The 15,905-nt window shown below is 45.7% G+C and overlaps 1 protein-coding gene across 1 annotated transcript in view; it reads right to left on the reverse strand.

Annotated features, from left to right (window-relative positions):
- SHANK3 (SH3 and multiple ankyrin repeat domains 3) overlaps positions 1-15,905 on the reverse strand; it is a 658,681-nt gene that overhangs the window by 516,493 nt on the left and 126,283 nt on the right. The window contains exon 4 of the mRNA XM_074942807.1: positions 537-645. Within this exon, the coding sequence (XP_074798908.1) occupies positions 537-645 (109 nt within the window). The remainder of the gene's footprint in view (positions 1-536; positions 646-15,905) is intronic.

A 15,905-nucleotide genomic window follows, 5' to 3' on the forward strand; every position in this document is an offset into this window, starting at 1 on the left:
GGACCAGTGCTGCAGCTCCTTTCACATCTTCAGTATCAAACATCTGGATCTGCCAGGGAGCATGCACCCAGCCCCAACAGTCACTGCTTTTGTGGTGGGTTCAACACACTGTTGGGGATGTATGTGGCTTCTCACATAGATGGGCAATTCCTGAAGGACTCAGAAGCCAGGATCTGTGTAATCTATCCTGAGAATACTTCTGCATCCCCATGACTGCGTCATCGAGAGAACCCTTGGCTGTCCTATGTTTTCATCTAGTCTGACAATTCCAGGCCTCTGTATCTCCCAAAGACAGTCCTTTCCAGCTTAAGAAACCCAGGCTCCAACCCCCGTTAGAGAAACATAAGAAAACCATATTGGGACTCTTTGCTAAAGGTCCCTGTAACTCAAAATCCAACTCCCACCTTTCCCCTAATGTCACTTGCTACCCTCTCAAACAAACTACTACTCCCCCAGAATCCCACTGTATTGCCAAAGCAACCAGCTGCCCCCAACCCTCTTCTGCCATCCCCCATCTCTGAGAAAGCTAGTCTCACCTCCAGTGTCCGGATCATGGAAGTTGGGGTCCAGTCCCTTCTCCAGCAGTCTGCAGACCTTCTCCACATTTAGCATTTGCACGTACTCCATGAACTTCTTCAGATTTGCCTGCAGCCATGACATCCCAGGAAAATACACAACACACAATGTTAACACCCTGTTACTGAAGAAAAAAGCCACTGGGGGAAACACACCCTTCCTGGAGACCCAAGGTATACTGGAAACAACATCCACCAGAGCCACTGGGGCACATATCCACTCCCAGCACCTTAAACCAGCCAGAGGGTGTACTGCAGATGAGCTACCAGGGACACATTTCCTGCCCCAGAGTCTGGAGACAGCTGAAGCGTATCATGGAAGCCAGAGCCACTGGGGCAAATGAAAGCCAGAGCCATGGAAGACAGAGCCACTGGGGCAAATAATTATCTCCCCCTGCCCTCCACCCAAGTCCCCATGACACACCTCTACCCTCCTACTAGATATCTTCTATTCATATACACCACAAAGAGAAACATATACAGTATATACAACTGTGACACAGACACACAATAAACTGAAGTCTCAGCAGTTATGTGACTTTTAGCAACAACTTCTCCAGCAAGACCACACACTGCTTGAAACCTAAGGTGACATGCCAGCTTCCTGTTACGCAGCAAAGTCAAACTGATGCATGTAAAATGTATGGCAGATGGCTTTATTTGTATCTCTTGTTTACACTATGTTGTATCCAGACAACATTTTAAAGTGGTATAATCCATCTATCTGCCTCTTGAACTTAAAGCACTTAAATTAGACAAGATCAGGTTCCTTGAACATTGACTCTTATTGTGAGTTTTTATAACTGGAGTAGCTGTCACTTTCACTCTCTACTTCGTAACTGTGCTTTTATTATTGATGTCACTTTTTGCCGTGGGCCTCCCAAATGGGGCCTGCAATTAGACCTGTTCTCAAGGGTGTTGTCTTTTCTCAGCTGCACATAGGTCCTCCTTTTAGGATTGTGGGTTTTTTTCAATTATAATGTTTAGCAAATATATTTATTTAAGCAAATTCCACACAAATGCGTAGGTTACAGAAGTTGCTGATTTGAGGAGACAGCCCCAAGCAGATAGACAGCAGATCTACATGAGCACAACAGAGCTTGAACATGCTCATTCCCCAGCGGGCTTTAGTTCAACTTCCCAGGTTTGTGTGCACAGAAATTTCTTCCTCTGAGACGTGTGTTATCAAACCCTGCAATAGCCAGCTTAGATGGAACTGTGCAAGGTCTTTGGGGAAGTGCCTATCACAAAAGAAATAATATTAATAATGATCTGGCTAGTATGAGTCTCAGAAAAAAACCCTGTCTACAGCGATCAAGGAAACCATTCCAGAACTCTGCAAGCAAAGACCAAAAGAGCCCTCATGGCTCCACCAGCAATCAGCACCCCCAAACTGGAACCTTTGCTCCTTCAGCATCACCCTCCTAGCTGGAAAGATGGTGGAGGGAAGTCAGCTGGATGCATTCACCAATGCAATAAAGCTTAAAAGTGATCCAGTTTGAAGTGAATCTGCACGGGGCTTTGAACTCAGTTTAAACCAGGATCATAAGTGATTTAGCTAGTCAGTCCAGACAGGGCCAAAGGATATCAAAATTTTTTTCTAAAGCTATGCTGGCACCTACAGCAAGCTCCTAAAACCAGCTGAGAACCAGCCCCAGTTCAGCATGAGAAATAAGAGCCCAGGAAAATGAGACCCTGGCAACATAATATACATCTGTTGTTGCTCTCCTTCTGTTGCAAAGTGGGAATGTTCTTTATACTTTCTCTGAATACTGTGTGGGTGCCTCAGTTTCCCCTATGCATTTCTTAAGTATATAGGTGGGGGGATAAGGGTGTGTGATTGTTGCAGAGCCTAAGAGGGCCAGTGTGATGGCGTCTACACAGAGAATGGCCAACACCCTGTCTCCTGGCAACTGATGGCCTGGGCCCCTCCCTTACGAAGGTGCCGACTGAAGGTGTTGGGGAACAAAGAGATCACGTGGCCTCCTGGCCCGGGAAAGAGACAAAGGCCAGAGGAGGGGCTGGAGAGTTTCAGTTTGGATCTGGCTGGGGAAATGGAGGGAGGGCCAGATGGACCTCTGGCCTCCCTGCCTCCCAAGATGGACCTGATTGCGGGGTCCTGGTCTCTGTACCTGCAAGCTCTGTTTTAGACCGTGTTCCTGTCGTCTAATAAACCTTCTGTTTTACTGGCTGGCTGAGAGTCCCATCTGACTGCGGAGTTGGGGGCAGGACCCTCTGGCTTCCCCAGGACCCCGCCTGGGCGGACTGGCTGTGGGAAGCGCAAGGAGGGGCAGAGGAGGCTGAATGCTCCGAGGTCAGACCCAGGAAGGTGGAAGCCATGTGAGCTGTTTGCTCGGCAGACAGTCTGCTCACAGAGAGGAGGCTCCCCCAGAGTGTTGACTGTCTTCGTAGGGAGCAGTTCCAGAGCATCGCCCGGGGACGCCATGACACCTTCCTAACAGACACCACAAGAAGCGCTGCAGCTCCGAACCTGGGGTAACATTTAAATGCCATTTACTCAATCAACCCCAGTGAGAGGCCGGGGAAGGCACGTAGAGGAGTCCGTTTTACGAGACACCAAAACCTGAAGCTTGAAGAAATCAATGTGCAAGTTCAGTTGCAGCATATTCTGATACTCTGACTGCTGCTGGCAGAGCAACAGAGGAGGGCCGCAGACAAGGGCAGAGGAGAGGAATCCCTGGTTTATTAGAGAGTGCTGAACCTGACGCCTGATCACCTTACCCTCCGAGTCCAGGTCCCGCCCCAGCTTCCCTGCTTCACAAGAAGCCCCACATTGAGACATCCTCTGATCATCAGCCAAGGGAAAGTAGCCTACGGCAGCAGCTGAAACGAGCACCAAATTAAGCTGAGGAACACAGCGGCTGGCTCACTAAGACATGAGAAGCAGCTCAGAAAGCAAAGAGGATCCAGGTCATTAGGACTGGACGGTGCTGGCAAAGCTTACCAGGATATCATGTTCCTGAGTACACACAGTATGACAGAGTGAGCGGTGCTGGAGAGGAGGACATGGCACCAGTTCCTGTATGCCCCAAACTTCCCCTCCTCCTAACAATGGTGAAACACCCCTCAAACCTCACGGGCTCCCCAACATCAGTGAACCATTTCCCAAACATCTCCTCACACCCCAACAGCAAAAGAGAAATAAACCCTCCCAAGCCCCTTCCCAAACATCTTCAAAAAGAAAAGGAGTACTTGTGGCACCTTAGAGACTAATCAATTTATTTGAGCATAAGCTTTCATGAGCTACAGCTCACTTCATCAGATGCATTCAGTGGAAAATACAGTGAGGAGATTTATATACACACAGTCTCTAAGGTGCCACAAGTACTCCTTGTCTTTTTGCGAATACAGACTAACACGGCTGCTACTCTGAAACCAAACATCTTCAGATATTTTCCACACTGTTACAATATCCTTCCCATCCACAACTTATCCAAACTGTACTAATTTAACTCTGATCACCCAAGGCCCGCACCCTCCAATTTCAATATATTTCAGTACCTTGCACCAGAACCATCTACCTCTTGTATACACGAATTTGCCTCTAAAGTTTCCCACTGCTGCCCACACTGGGAATGTCCCATAGAAGGAGCACTAGCATAGAAAAGATGCCAGCCATCACAAGTTTTCTTATCACTGTGTCGCTAATCCTTCCCAAGGCAGTTCTAAATGACCTGGTGGTAAAAACGGCATGTACACTAGTACTCCTACTGGTGCTTGCACCCATGGAGCTGAACTGGTGTTAACAAGAGTGGGAAATTTGGGAGAAAAAATAATGTGGGCACAGGCAAAGGATGTGCACACACATGGTATGATTCCTCAGGAACCTAAGACTGCAATGGCCATTCTTCTGCCTCATCACACTACAAACATACTCTCCCCGCTCAGTCTCGCCTTGCTGCTGCAGCTCTGTGGGCTTCTCCTGCCCATTGAGGGCATGTTATTTTGGGTTACCTTTTTCCACATGCATTAGCAATAGCTTGCACATTTCCAGGCTCCAATCAGACTTTCTTCTTTAACACTTCATTCCACAGGATGGCAGCACACACACAAAAAGAGGGCAACAACCCTCCCATTGGAAGCCAGTAATCTTCCACACAGCTGTCTCTTTGTACTCTTCCTGGAGTCTTTGGGAACACAAGAGTGTCTCTTCACTGTGTCTCTTTCCTCACTAGTCCCAAACAGCTTGAGTCTGCTCTAGTTTCTCCTCACAGGCAGACTTGATTCTTAAATATTAATAAAAAGAAAAGGAGGACTTGTGGCACCTTAGAGACTAACACATTTATTTGCGCATAAGCTTTCGTGAGCTACAGCTCACTTCATCGGACGTAGCTCACGAAAGCTTATGTTCAAATACATTTGTTCGTCTCTAAGGTGTCACAAGTACTCCTTTTCTTTTTGTGAATACAGACTAACATGGCTGCTACTCTGAAACCTTAAATATTAATGAGAACATGCCAGATGCATGTTCTTTAATGTCTGGCAAAGGACCCCCATACACCCTTCCAAACCCTTTCCCTCTGCTTTCTTCTCCCTCTCTCTTTCAACCTGCGACCCCATCCAGCTAAGAAGGCTGTCACTACAGACCAGGGCTGAAATCCTGCCGCACAGAAGTCCTATGGGAAGACAAAACTCCCATTCACTTCACTGGTGAAAGATCTCGCCCCAGGATTCTGCATGATGCAATGTCATCAAACGACAGTTTAATATTCACTTTCATCTTAAACAATGTTGATACACTAAAAACGAGGGTCTCGCTCCCACCCACTGACCGCAGCAGTATCCAGAACCCAGCACGCTAGTGCTGGATCTAGAATCCTGTGCTCTGAGCACAGCAGGATCGAGAGCCAAGCATGATAGTGCTGGATTCGTGCACTTCCATCCATTCTCCTGTTCACAGTCTAGACTCCAACAATTCCATCATCCCTCTCACTCCCTTTGTTCCCTGATTCTGTTCCCCACCTCAACTACCAGACAATCTCCACGTCATCCTTCAAATCCCTCCTCAGAACCCACCTCTTTCTATAATCCCAGAAGTGTGCCTCTAATTCACTATAAACAAGTAAAAATTTTAGTGTTTCAGTAAATCATGGTGCTAACGTGATGCATACTGTATCATCCCCATTGCCTGTTTGCTTCTTCCTCTACTCCTGGGTCTATATTTTGTCTGTACGTTGTCCATTCAGACTGCATGTGCCCCCAGGCATAGACTTGTCTTACTCTACCCCTGTAAAGCACCTTCCATGTACTGGGTGCTAATATATTATGGGTTTTTATTTTCACTCTGTCCACACTCTGGGTTTTTTCCAAAAACAAAACACAACACATGGTTCCTCCACAAAGAGTTTCCAATCTAAATGCTGACGTGAGGTGAAGAGAAGGTGACATGCCGTAGGGAAGGGGAGGGCAGGGTCATAGCAATATCAGCACAAAGGGATGCAGGTGCCTAAACGGACTATCTTGGTCGTCGAATTAAAGTTTGATTTGTTAATACAGTAATAGTGGTCACTGACTCATCAGATAATAAACCTTCCCTCACTTCGCAGAGAAGAATTCATGCCGTAGGACACTCGCTACAACACAGACAGCCACCAGGTGCAGAGGTTTCAGAGTAGCAGCCGTGTTAGTCTGTATTCGCAAAAAGAAAAGGAGGACTTGTGGCACCTTAGAGACTAATCAATTTATTTGAGCATAAGCTTTCATGAGCTAGAGCTCACTTCATTGGATGTATTCAGTGGAAAATACAGTGAGGAGATTTATATACACAGAGAACATGAAAAAATGGGTGTTATCATACACACTGTAAGGAGAGTGATCACTTAAGATGAGCTATTACCAGCAGGAGAGCGGGGGGGCGGGGGGGAAGAAAACCTTTTGTAGTGATAATCAAGGTGGGCCATTTCCAGCAGTTAACAAGAACGTCTGAGGAACAGTGGGGTGGGGGTGGGAATAAACATGGGGAAATAGTTTTACTTTGTGTAATGACTCATCCACTCCCAGTCTCTATTCAAGCCTAAATTGAGAGGGAGCAGCTCACTAGTGACATGTTAAAGGTAGGAATTGTTAAGATACAGGAAAACGCCAGCTCCTTTCAGACCCTCACCACAGGCTGCAAATTCTCAGCGGCAGAAGGATTCTTCTCTGATTGCATGGTGTCCTGTGTTTGGAACAAAAAGTGCAAAAACTTTTCACCAAACTCCTGCTGCAGAGCTTAAAGTGCAGCATGAACTGGGGTTTTGAGGTTCATGATACCATTACACCCACTTTTTTCCTGAATAACTTTGAGATCTGTGCTGGCAACCTTCAGAGCACAGATCAAGATTATCCAGTTTTAACTGGGACAACATATGTCTTGAGAAACCTCTCTCTTCTGAGTAACCTGTTTCTTTTCTATTGAGGAAAGTAAAAAAGATCCAAGAAGCGAACATAGCTGTTTTTTCCTAAGGTGTATCCTGTCACATTGGTCAGGAGTTGGGCCGGGTCAGATACCTGGAGATCAGAGCCCGAGACATGCCAGAGGACAAACCAGGAGGCAGGCAGGGTCAGGTTACCAGCAGATCAGTAGCAGGCAATAGGAGCAGGTATTCCAGGGGAAGGAGTCTGAAGCAGGGTGAACCCAGTTGCATGGACAAAATTCTGTTCCTGTGCTGGGTTTAAATAGGAGCTGTGAACCAATCAGGACCTCCAGCATTCCGGCAATCAGCTCCCAGTACTGGGGTCCTCTGTCAGAGTTCAACTCCTATTCCGACAACACGTTGGGGAGTACTAGCTCCAAAGCACCTATGTGGCCCAGGGTTCAAGACCCCGAGTCCCCGACACAGGTTCTATCGGCAGTCATTAGCTGTAATCTGGGAGAATCCGTGCTTGCGAAATATAAATGTGGGCAGGGTCTGCTGCTGGCCTAGATGGGGAGAGAGCAGGCTCTGTGGGCCAAGACAAGAAGCAGAGGGACAGGGAAGGATTCAAAGCGAATCATTCTGTTGTCGTCACACATAAAAATGCACGTGTTTTTATTAATAAGACACTCGACAGAAAACAGGGAAATCATTCTTAGCACTCATCTGCTGCTTCACTGGAGAGACAGATTGCACACACCAGGCACTGCAGCACTCTGAGCTGCTCTGCCAAGTGATTCTTCAATGCAGCTGCATGTAACCCCAATTTACTCTCAGAAGTGCTGCTGTTCTAGCATTAATTTTGCAAGTAAAGAATTAAATCCCTCAGATCCTTGGCTCTCTGCTCTGTGAGCCCAGGTCTGCTTCCTAATTGGACTGGAGACTTCACGGTTAGAAGAGCTGGCTCATGAAATACTACTAGTAGGAAACCATTGGAAAGTTACATTTTCCACTAGAGAGCGAGAACGGAATCGGTGAGGGAAGAAGCTGCAGTGCTGCTGGGCAAGGGAACAGCACTGGGGCTTTAGATCATGCCGAAGACATTTATTTACTGTGACAAAGTTCCTGCTCTACCTTGGTGGATCTTGCGCTTATTGGCGGATTTGCTCGCCTTGGAGCTTTATGGCAGCCCTCAGCTTGGCCATTTTTCTGAACTCACAGTCCAGGTCGACTCCTCCTCCTGTGTCTGACCAAGAGTTGGGAGGATTTGGGGGGAATCCGGGCCCGCCCTCTACTCCGGGTTCCGGCCCAGGGCCCTGTGGAATGCAGCTGTCTAGAGTGCCTCCTGGAACAGCTGTGCGACAGCTACAACTCCCTGGGCTACTTCCCCATGGCCTCCTCCCAACACCTTCTGTATCCTCACCACAGGACCTTCCTCCTGGTGTCTGATAATGCTTGTACACCTCAGTCCTCCAACAGTCCGCGTTCTCACCCTCAGCTCTTAGTGCCTCTTGCTCCCAGCTCCTCACACGCACACCACAAACTGAAGTGAGCTCCTTTTTAAACCCAGGTGCCCTGATTAGCCTTCCTTAATTGATTCTAGCAGCTTCTTGATTGGCTACAGGTGTTCTAATCAGCCTGTCTTAATTGTATCCAGAAGGTTCCTGATTGTTCTGGAACCTTCCCTGTTACTTTACCCAGGGAAAAGGGACCTACTTAGCCTGGGGCTAATATATCTGCCTTCTATTACTCTCCTATAGCCATCTGGCCCGACCCTGTCACATTACTTACATACTAATTTGAAACAAGATGCAGGAGTGAGCGTAACAAAGAACAGGGATGAGGGTTACAATATGAAGATCACTTAGAATCATAGAACATCAGGGTTGGAAGGGACCTCAGGAGGTCATCTAGTCCAACCCCCTGCTCAAAGCAGGACCAATTCCCAATTAAATCATCCCAGCCAGGGTTTTGTCAAGCCTGACCTTAAAAACACTTGATTGCATAGTTTAGTTACTCAACTTGCTGGTTCAGAACCATTTGATTATTGACAGTTGCTCAACACTCCCCATTATAAGACCCTGTTTTCAGTTACTCATATCTTCGCCACCTTTACCCATTCGGAGTGAAGTTTTCCATGACAGGTGTCTGCCTCAAGCTGAATTGGGTGTGTGTGTGTGGTGGGGGTGGGGTTTCAGCTAAAACAAACCAGCTGTTTCTGAGAATGATGTTGGGGGAAAATATACAGTTTTAGCCATGTTAAAAAAGCCTCTTACAATCGTTTCTCTGAGAACATCCACTAGCCCCATGCTTTGGCACAAAGACATGAAATTTGGGGTGGTTTTTGCGTCAAGGATGTGCCTTTTGCTGTCTCCAAGAAAACTCACCGAAGTGTGCCCAAGTTATAAGCCTCTGAAAAATCACAATTTGCACAGTCTCAGTAGAGATTTGTTAGTTTGCTAGCTAAATTCTCTGAAGATTTAGCCTGCATTGAGCATGCTCCATCCCCTCACAACTCCTATGTGCTGACCTTGGGTGGAGGGGCTGAGATGGACTTTCCAGGCAATTGCTGGTCCAGGCCACTCTGGGCTGCTATAGCACTGGGCACAGAATTGAGAGCAGAAGTCTGTCTTTCCTCCGTGCTCCCTCTGCTAGCATCAGGCAGGGGTGAGAAGGAAAGAAGCAGCCTGATTCTAAAGCAGACAGATGAGAACAGGGGCAGGAGCTTGGAGGAGGGAAAGGGGAGGAGCAGAGGGGGACAGAATATAGGGGATGGGGGGTAGGAATAAAGGAGGAGAGAGGCAGGAGAAAAGGGAGGGGGAGCAGGGCAGGAGCTAGGGATAAGGAGGATAGGAGTGGCAGGGAAAATGGGCAAGAGCTGGGCAGGGAGTGAAGACAGGAACTGAGGGCAGCTGGAGGAGGAATCAGGCATGGAGTGAACAGGGGCAGGATGTGGGACAGGAGCAGCCTGATAGGGAGAGCCTGGGGATGAATAGGGACAGAGGGCTTGTAGCCACTAGAGAACGCTCCCCTACCAAAGGCTCTAGTGCATTCAATTTTTCTTGAGTTTCAGCATTCCTTTGATGTCTAGCAAATAGCTCGGAAACTGGCAAAATGTCTCTCTGTGGCCAGTGGCGGATTAATGATTTTGCCGCCCCTAGGCCCTGAAATAATTGCCGCCCCCACCCCCCATATGAACTTTTTTTCCTTTTTTTTACGAATTCATTGAACTAAAATGAATCTAAATATCATTAAAATAACTGAACATTTACAAGTTTTATTATAAAGAAAATTACAAGTACAGTGGACCCTCACTTGAACGCACGTCTGTATAGCGCGATTTCACTTATAGCGCGGGACCGCACATGGATCCAAAACTCCGCGTTCAAGCGGGGGTCCGGTGTATAACAAATATTTATTTTTTATTTTATTTTAAATACAATAAAAGAAATAAAAGTATGTGAGTAGTAAGTAATTACATTTGTTTACGCCTACACCTTTGAGTGGCAAACTTATTAATTAATTCTGTATAATCCAGAGAAGTTGTTAGATCCTTTTCAATTGTCAGGAAAGAAAGGTAGTTACTTTTTCTTCACTGAGATTAGCCCTCAAATAGTTTTTCACCCTTTTTAATGCCAAAAATGATCGTTCCGCTGAACAGTTTGTAGCAGGTGTGCAAACGAACATTCGGAAGGCAATATCAATATTTGGATATACTGAATGAATGTTTCAATTTCCAAGAAGGCTGCAATATCTTAAAATTTACTTCTTTTCATTTTCAGGAATTTCTACACCTTCCAAATATGATCGAAAATGTAGACACTCATTCACGAATGATTCTTCTAAAACTCCTTGGTAGCATAGCTGTAATTTTTTAGCGTGAACTGTTATATCTGTTGTTGAAGTATTGGTAATGTTACAGAGACACTGAAATCTGCCATAAATTTCTTGATATGCATTACTTCTGCGTTTTAATTCGGAGCATACAAGGTCTAGTATTGTTAAAAAGGTATCTACTTTAAATTTATCTCTACCACACATTTCCACTTCAACTTCACATGTCTCATCAGATTGAAGTTTACACTTTCTTTTTCGCCTTGGGTCAAATTCGTTGTCTTCAATTTCAGATTTTTCTTTCGCTGTCTCTTCGTACGTATCAAACAAGTCCCGTATAGAGTTAATGTATCCTATTAGTGAGTTATAGAGTTCTACAACTGTCTGTATATCAGTATAAACATTTTGCAGTTTTGGGTTAGTTATGTGAAATCTTTCCAAGAGTGAGCTCCAAAAAACAGCCATAAAAGCTGCCTCAAGTCGATGGAGTTTTCGCTGCAGGCCTGCAGCTTCATTACGCGTAACAGGTTTCTCAGTAGCATCTTCCTTTATTGTATTTAAGGCTTTAATTATAGCATTCCAGTTTTCACTCAAATTATGACAAGCTTCCACTCGAGATGACCATCAAGTCTTAGAAAGTCTTTTTATTACTTTACTGCCTGGCTTCAAATTAGATAGTAAAATCTCTCACCGGTGAGTAGAGGCAGAAAAAAATGAATAAAGATGTTGGACAGTTGAGAAAAATGAACACGCTTCTTGACAACTTTTCGCTGCACATACTCCAACCAGATTTAAAGAATGTGCAGAGCAAGGCACATACACAGCAAAAGGATTTATATTCTTTATTCTTGCTTGCAACCCGCTATATACACCAGACACGTTAGTGGCATTGTTGTACGACTGGCCACGGCAGTTTGCGATATCTAATCCATTATAATTCAAAGTTGAAAGTACAGCATCAGCTAACTGTTCTGATTTGTGGCTAGTATTTGGTAAAAAACAAAGAAACCGGTCTACTGGTATGCCATCATCGGTTACATATCTCAGTATAAAAGCCAATTAATCAACATGAGAGATGTCAGGAGTTGAGTCAAAACTTATCGAGAAATAATTTGTCTTCTTTTACTTCTTTAATAATATTTGAGATCACATTTGAAGCCATCAATTTTATAAATTCATTATATATATAGGATGAAAGATAAGATACGTTACCTCGACCTTCATTTCCGTAATGTGCAATGTGATTTGCTAGAAATGGATCAAATTCTGCGACAAGCTCAAGGGCCATCATGTAATTGCCGTTATAAGGTGATCCAAATTTTTCCACCTTACCTCCAAATGCAAGTCTTCTGCTTGACAGTTTCTTTACCACTGCTCCAATCCTCTTTAACACATTTCTCCAATAAATAATGTCTTCTTCCATTTGAAATTTTAAACTTGTATCAATTCTTCTGGATATCTTGTCTCTCTTCACCATTGTCAGTACACATGTTTTATGTTCAGTCGAATTTTCATGTTCACATAGTTGAGCTGATATGTTTTCCCAGTCATGGTATCCACTCGTCGCCAGACTTGAGATCCCTCCGAATAATCGACATGGGGCACAAAACACGGCTCCTTTGCTCTCTGAATATACAAGATATTGCTGTAGCTTTACTTCACTGTTTAAAAGATGTCGTTCAAACACATTTTTTGTTTGAACACGCATTTTATCAATATATTGTCTTTTTGAGTTAGTAAAATCACTATCAATATTTTGTTTAATACCATGCGTTGATAAATACTCAATTGTAGCATCATTCAATATCCATTGGGCCGGGTCATCACTTATGGTAGATATTTCAATGTCAGATTGACATAATTCGTAAATCTCTGCAGTATTGTCAAAGATATGCAGATCAACATGATTCCCGGTAGTCTCTGATATATTGGATATTAGGAAAAACTTTTTCACTAAGAGGGTGGTGAAACACTGGAATGCGTTACCTAGGGAGGTGGTAGAATCTCCTTCCTTAGAGGTTTTTAAGGTCAGGCTTGACAAAGCCCTGGCTGGGATGATTTAACTGGGAATTGGTCCTGCTTCGAGCAGGGGGTTGGACTAGATGACCCTCTGGGTCCCTTCCAACCCTGATATTCTATGATTCTATGATTCTATGATTGGTATTTGGAGCATTTTCTTCAACACTAACCGCAGCCGGAATTTCTTCCTTAGTTTCACTATGTACTTTAATCACATCAATATCAACACCAATATTTTCACTTTTAACTTCACTACTGCTTTCAAGTATTTTTTCTGTCTCACTGTCAGCACTAACTGATACAACAAAGGAATCCAGTTTGCGCATTTTTGCTATCATTTCATTTTCCCCTTCTTTCTTTTGTATAGCATTTTTTTTTAACTAAGAACCGCTTAATTTCTTCCTTCCGGTCATATTGTTAATGCTTAGGATTGTCACGAGCATGTTCTTTACTAAATCGCATTGCATCGCGGTGCACCGTTGTGGGTGGTTTCAATATGCGCTATGATTGGTAAAATTGCGGCGCGCGTCACTGATGCCACGATTACAAAAATGCTGCTATTAAAAATTTGCCGCCCCTGCAAATTTGTCGGCCTAGGCGATAATATGACGCTGTCAGTGGCAGGTCCACAGAGACGATAACAATGTGCTTCTGCTACAAGTTACTCTGTTAGCTAGAGTGGTAGAGACCTGTGCTGTGGCTGCAAAGATAGCCATCCAGCTCATAGCCCAAGTGGAGGGTCTGTATGGCTTCATCTGGTGCATTTTTTATTTTAAAATTTGACTTTTAAAAATATAAAACAAAAATTGCATCCAAGGAAACTACATTAAAAGTCCAGCACTCAAAAGTTAGGAAATGCCAGAATTCAGGTTGCCCGGGCAGATGTTTGTAAGAGAAATAACCTCCATTTCTGTGTGTGTTCCACATGTAGGATGCAAGCCAGTTTGTAGCCAGAATCCCAGTTCGAAATCCTCTGAGACGATATAGCTTGACAACAGGATCTCTCTGCTATTGCGAAGAAGAGTCTTGGAGACATCCTGATGTGTTTGATTGTTTGCAGATAAAAGGCCACTGTATGCCTCAGGTCGAGGGAGTGAAGTCTCTTCAGACAAAGTGTGGGTTCTGAGAAAAGAACAGGCAAGTGAATACACTGGTTAAGGTGGAATTCGGAGATCGCCTTGGGTAGAAATTTAGGTTGAAGGCAAAGGGATACTTTGTCCTTGTGAAATACCCTAAAGGAGGGGTCCTTCACGAGGCCTGGCTGAAGTGATGGCCACTAGAAATGCCAACATCATGGACAGGTGGGACATGGAACATGTCGCTAAGGGTTCAAATGGAGGACCAACAAGTTTTGAAAACACAAGGTTACCCTTGTTGACCCTTGCGCAATAGGGATTCTGCTTCCTGATGAAGCACCACCTCATGAGAGTGGTCCCCAAAGGGGGACCAGGAAGTGCGTTTGTAAGGAGGGAGGGAGAGGAATTCTTTGCAGTATCCCTGATGGACAATCTCCAAGACCCAACTGTCCGTTGTGATTAGTTCCCAGTTGCGGGTGAACAGAGTGAGACGGCTTCCAAAGGTGACACAAGAAGGGGCAGGTAGCATCAGAGATGGCAAAACAGGTCTCAACTAAAACGTCAGAAGTGGTTGCTAGCAGTGGGCTGGGAATGGGTCACAGATGTGGTAGTAGAGGAGGCAAAAAAACAGGGTCTCTGAGTCTTCTTTTTGCTTGTGCGGAGGCTCAGCAGGATAGTGGTAGTAGAACAAAGGAGGAGGAGGCGGACAAGTAGGCTGTGTTGGTTGAAAGGTTTGCCTTTGGTGCATCCTCCTTGGGGCTGGTGTGTAGATCCACAGGGAGCAAAGGTTTCAGAGTAGCAGCCGTGTTAGTCTGTATCCGCAAAAAGAAAAGGAGGACTTGTGGCACCTTAGAGACTAACCAATTTATTTGAGCATAAGTTTTCGTGAGCTACAGCTCACTTCATCAGATGCATGGGTAGACTTTGATGACTCCCTCCACTCGTTAAAGGATTCAGTCTTCTCATTAAAGTTGCTGGACTCATCAAAGAGAAGGTCTTCGTGTAGTGGGGCAGCTGCCCCACTCCCGCAGAACAGGGGTTGAAAGCAGCCATGGAGAGTGCTGCAGCTGGGAAAAGCAGCCAAGTTAGGCCACAGCTGGCCCTACAAAAGGGCTGTGAGCCAGGAGCTGAGAGAGTCTCTCTCTAGCTGTGGAGAGAGAAGGACCTGGCTGTCTGGGAGAAAAGGGTACCTGGAGTGGAGCAGGGCTGGGGAAAGGCCAGAGGAGCTAGGAAGCTCCAGCCTGGCAACTCCCCAGGCTGAAGCCTTGCTAAAGGCCAAAGAAGGTACTGGGGCTGCAGAGGTACAGTCCGGGGTTAGGCAGAGGCAACTGGTCCAAAACCCCCTTGCCAGTAATGAGTGGTTTACAGACTGCAGTCTGCCTCAGTGAGCGAGGGCTAGATGATGACTGGCAATAGCCACTGAGGCAAGGTGGGGTAGAGGGTTGGGGGTTCCCCTGGGAGGGGAAACCCAGACTGTGGGTTACTGCTGGGGGCAGAACCCCAGGGTAAAGGGCACCGGGATCTGGGGGGAGACATGGGGCCTGAGACAAGTGAGACATCGGCCAGCAGAGGGCGCTCCAGAGCTGGTGAAGTGCTAATTCCCAAGACGACCAGCGGGAGGTGCCGTGCCGGTGAGTCATTGCTTCGCTACACTTGGATACTGTTTTGCACCTCCCTGGGGAAGTCCAAGAATTGCAAACACAAATCCCACCTCATTACAATACCCATGGCCAAACTTCTGGATCCTGTATCTGCTGCATCAACTGCAGCCCAAAGAGCCATTTTTGCCAACAGTCTGCCCTCCTCTAAATGGGAAAGGAACTGGGTACTGTCCTCAGCAGAGAGTTTGTCCTAAGAGGCTGCCAGCCTGAAGTAGTTATTAAAGTCCTCCTTGGATAGCAGGGCCTGGTAACTGGCAATGAGGATTGCAACCTGCAGAGGAGAAGACTTTTCTCCCCTGAGGTCAAGTCTCTTGGAGCCCTTGTCTGATGGAGTAGGCCTCAGGTACTGCAACCTATTTCGTTCCATAGCAGCCTGTACCACTA

The sequence above is a fragment of the Natator depressus genome, chromosome 1 (assembly GCF_965152275.1).
Source record: "Natator depressus isolate rNatDep1 chromosome 1, rNatDep2.hap1, whole genome shotgun sequence".
Taxonomy (NCBI): Eukaryota; Metazoa; Chordata; order Testudines; family Cheloniidae; genus Natator; species Natator depressus.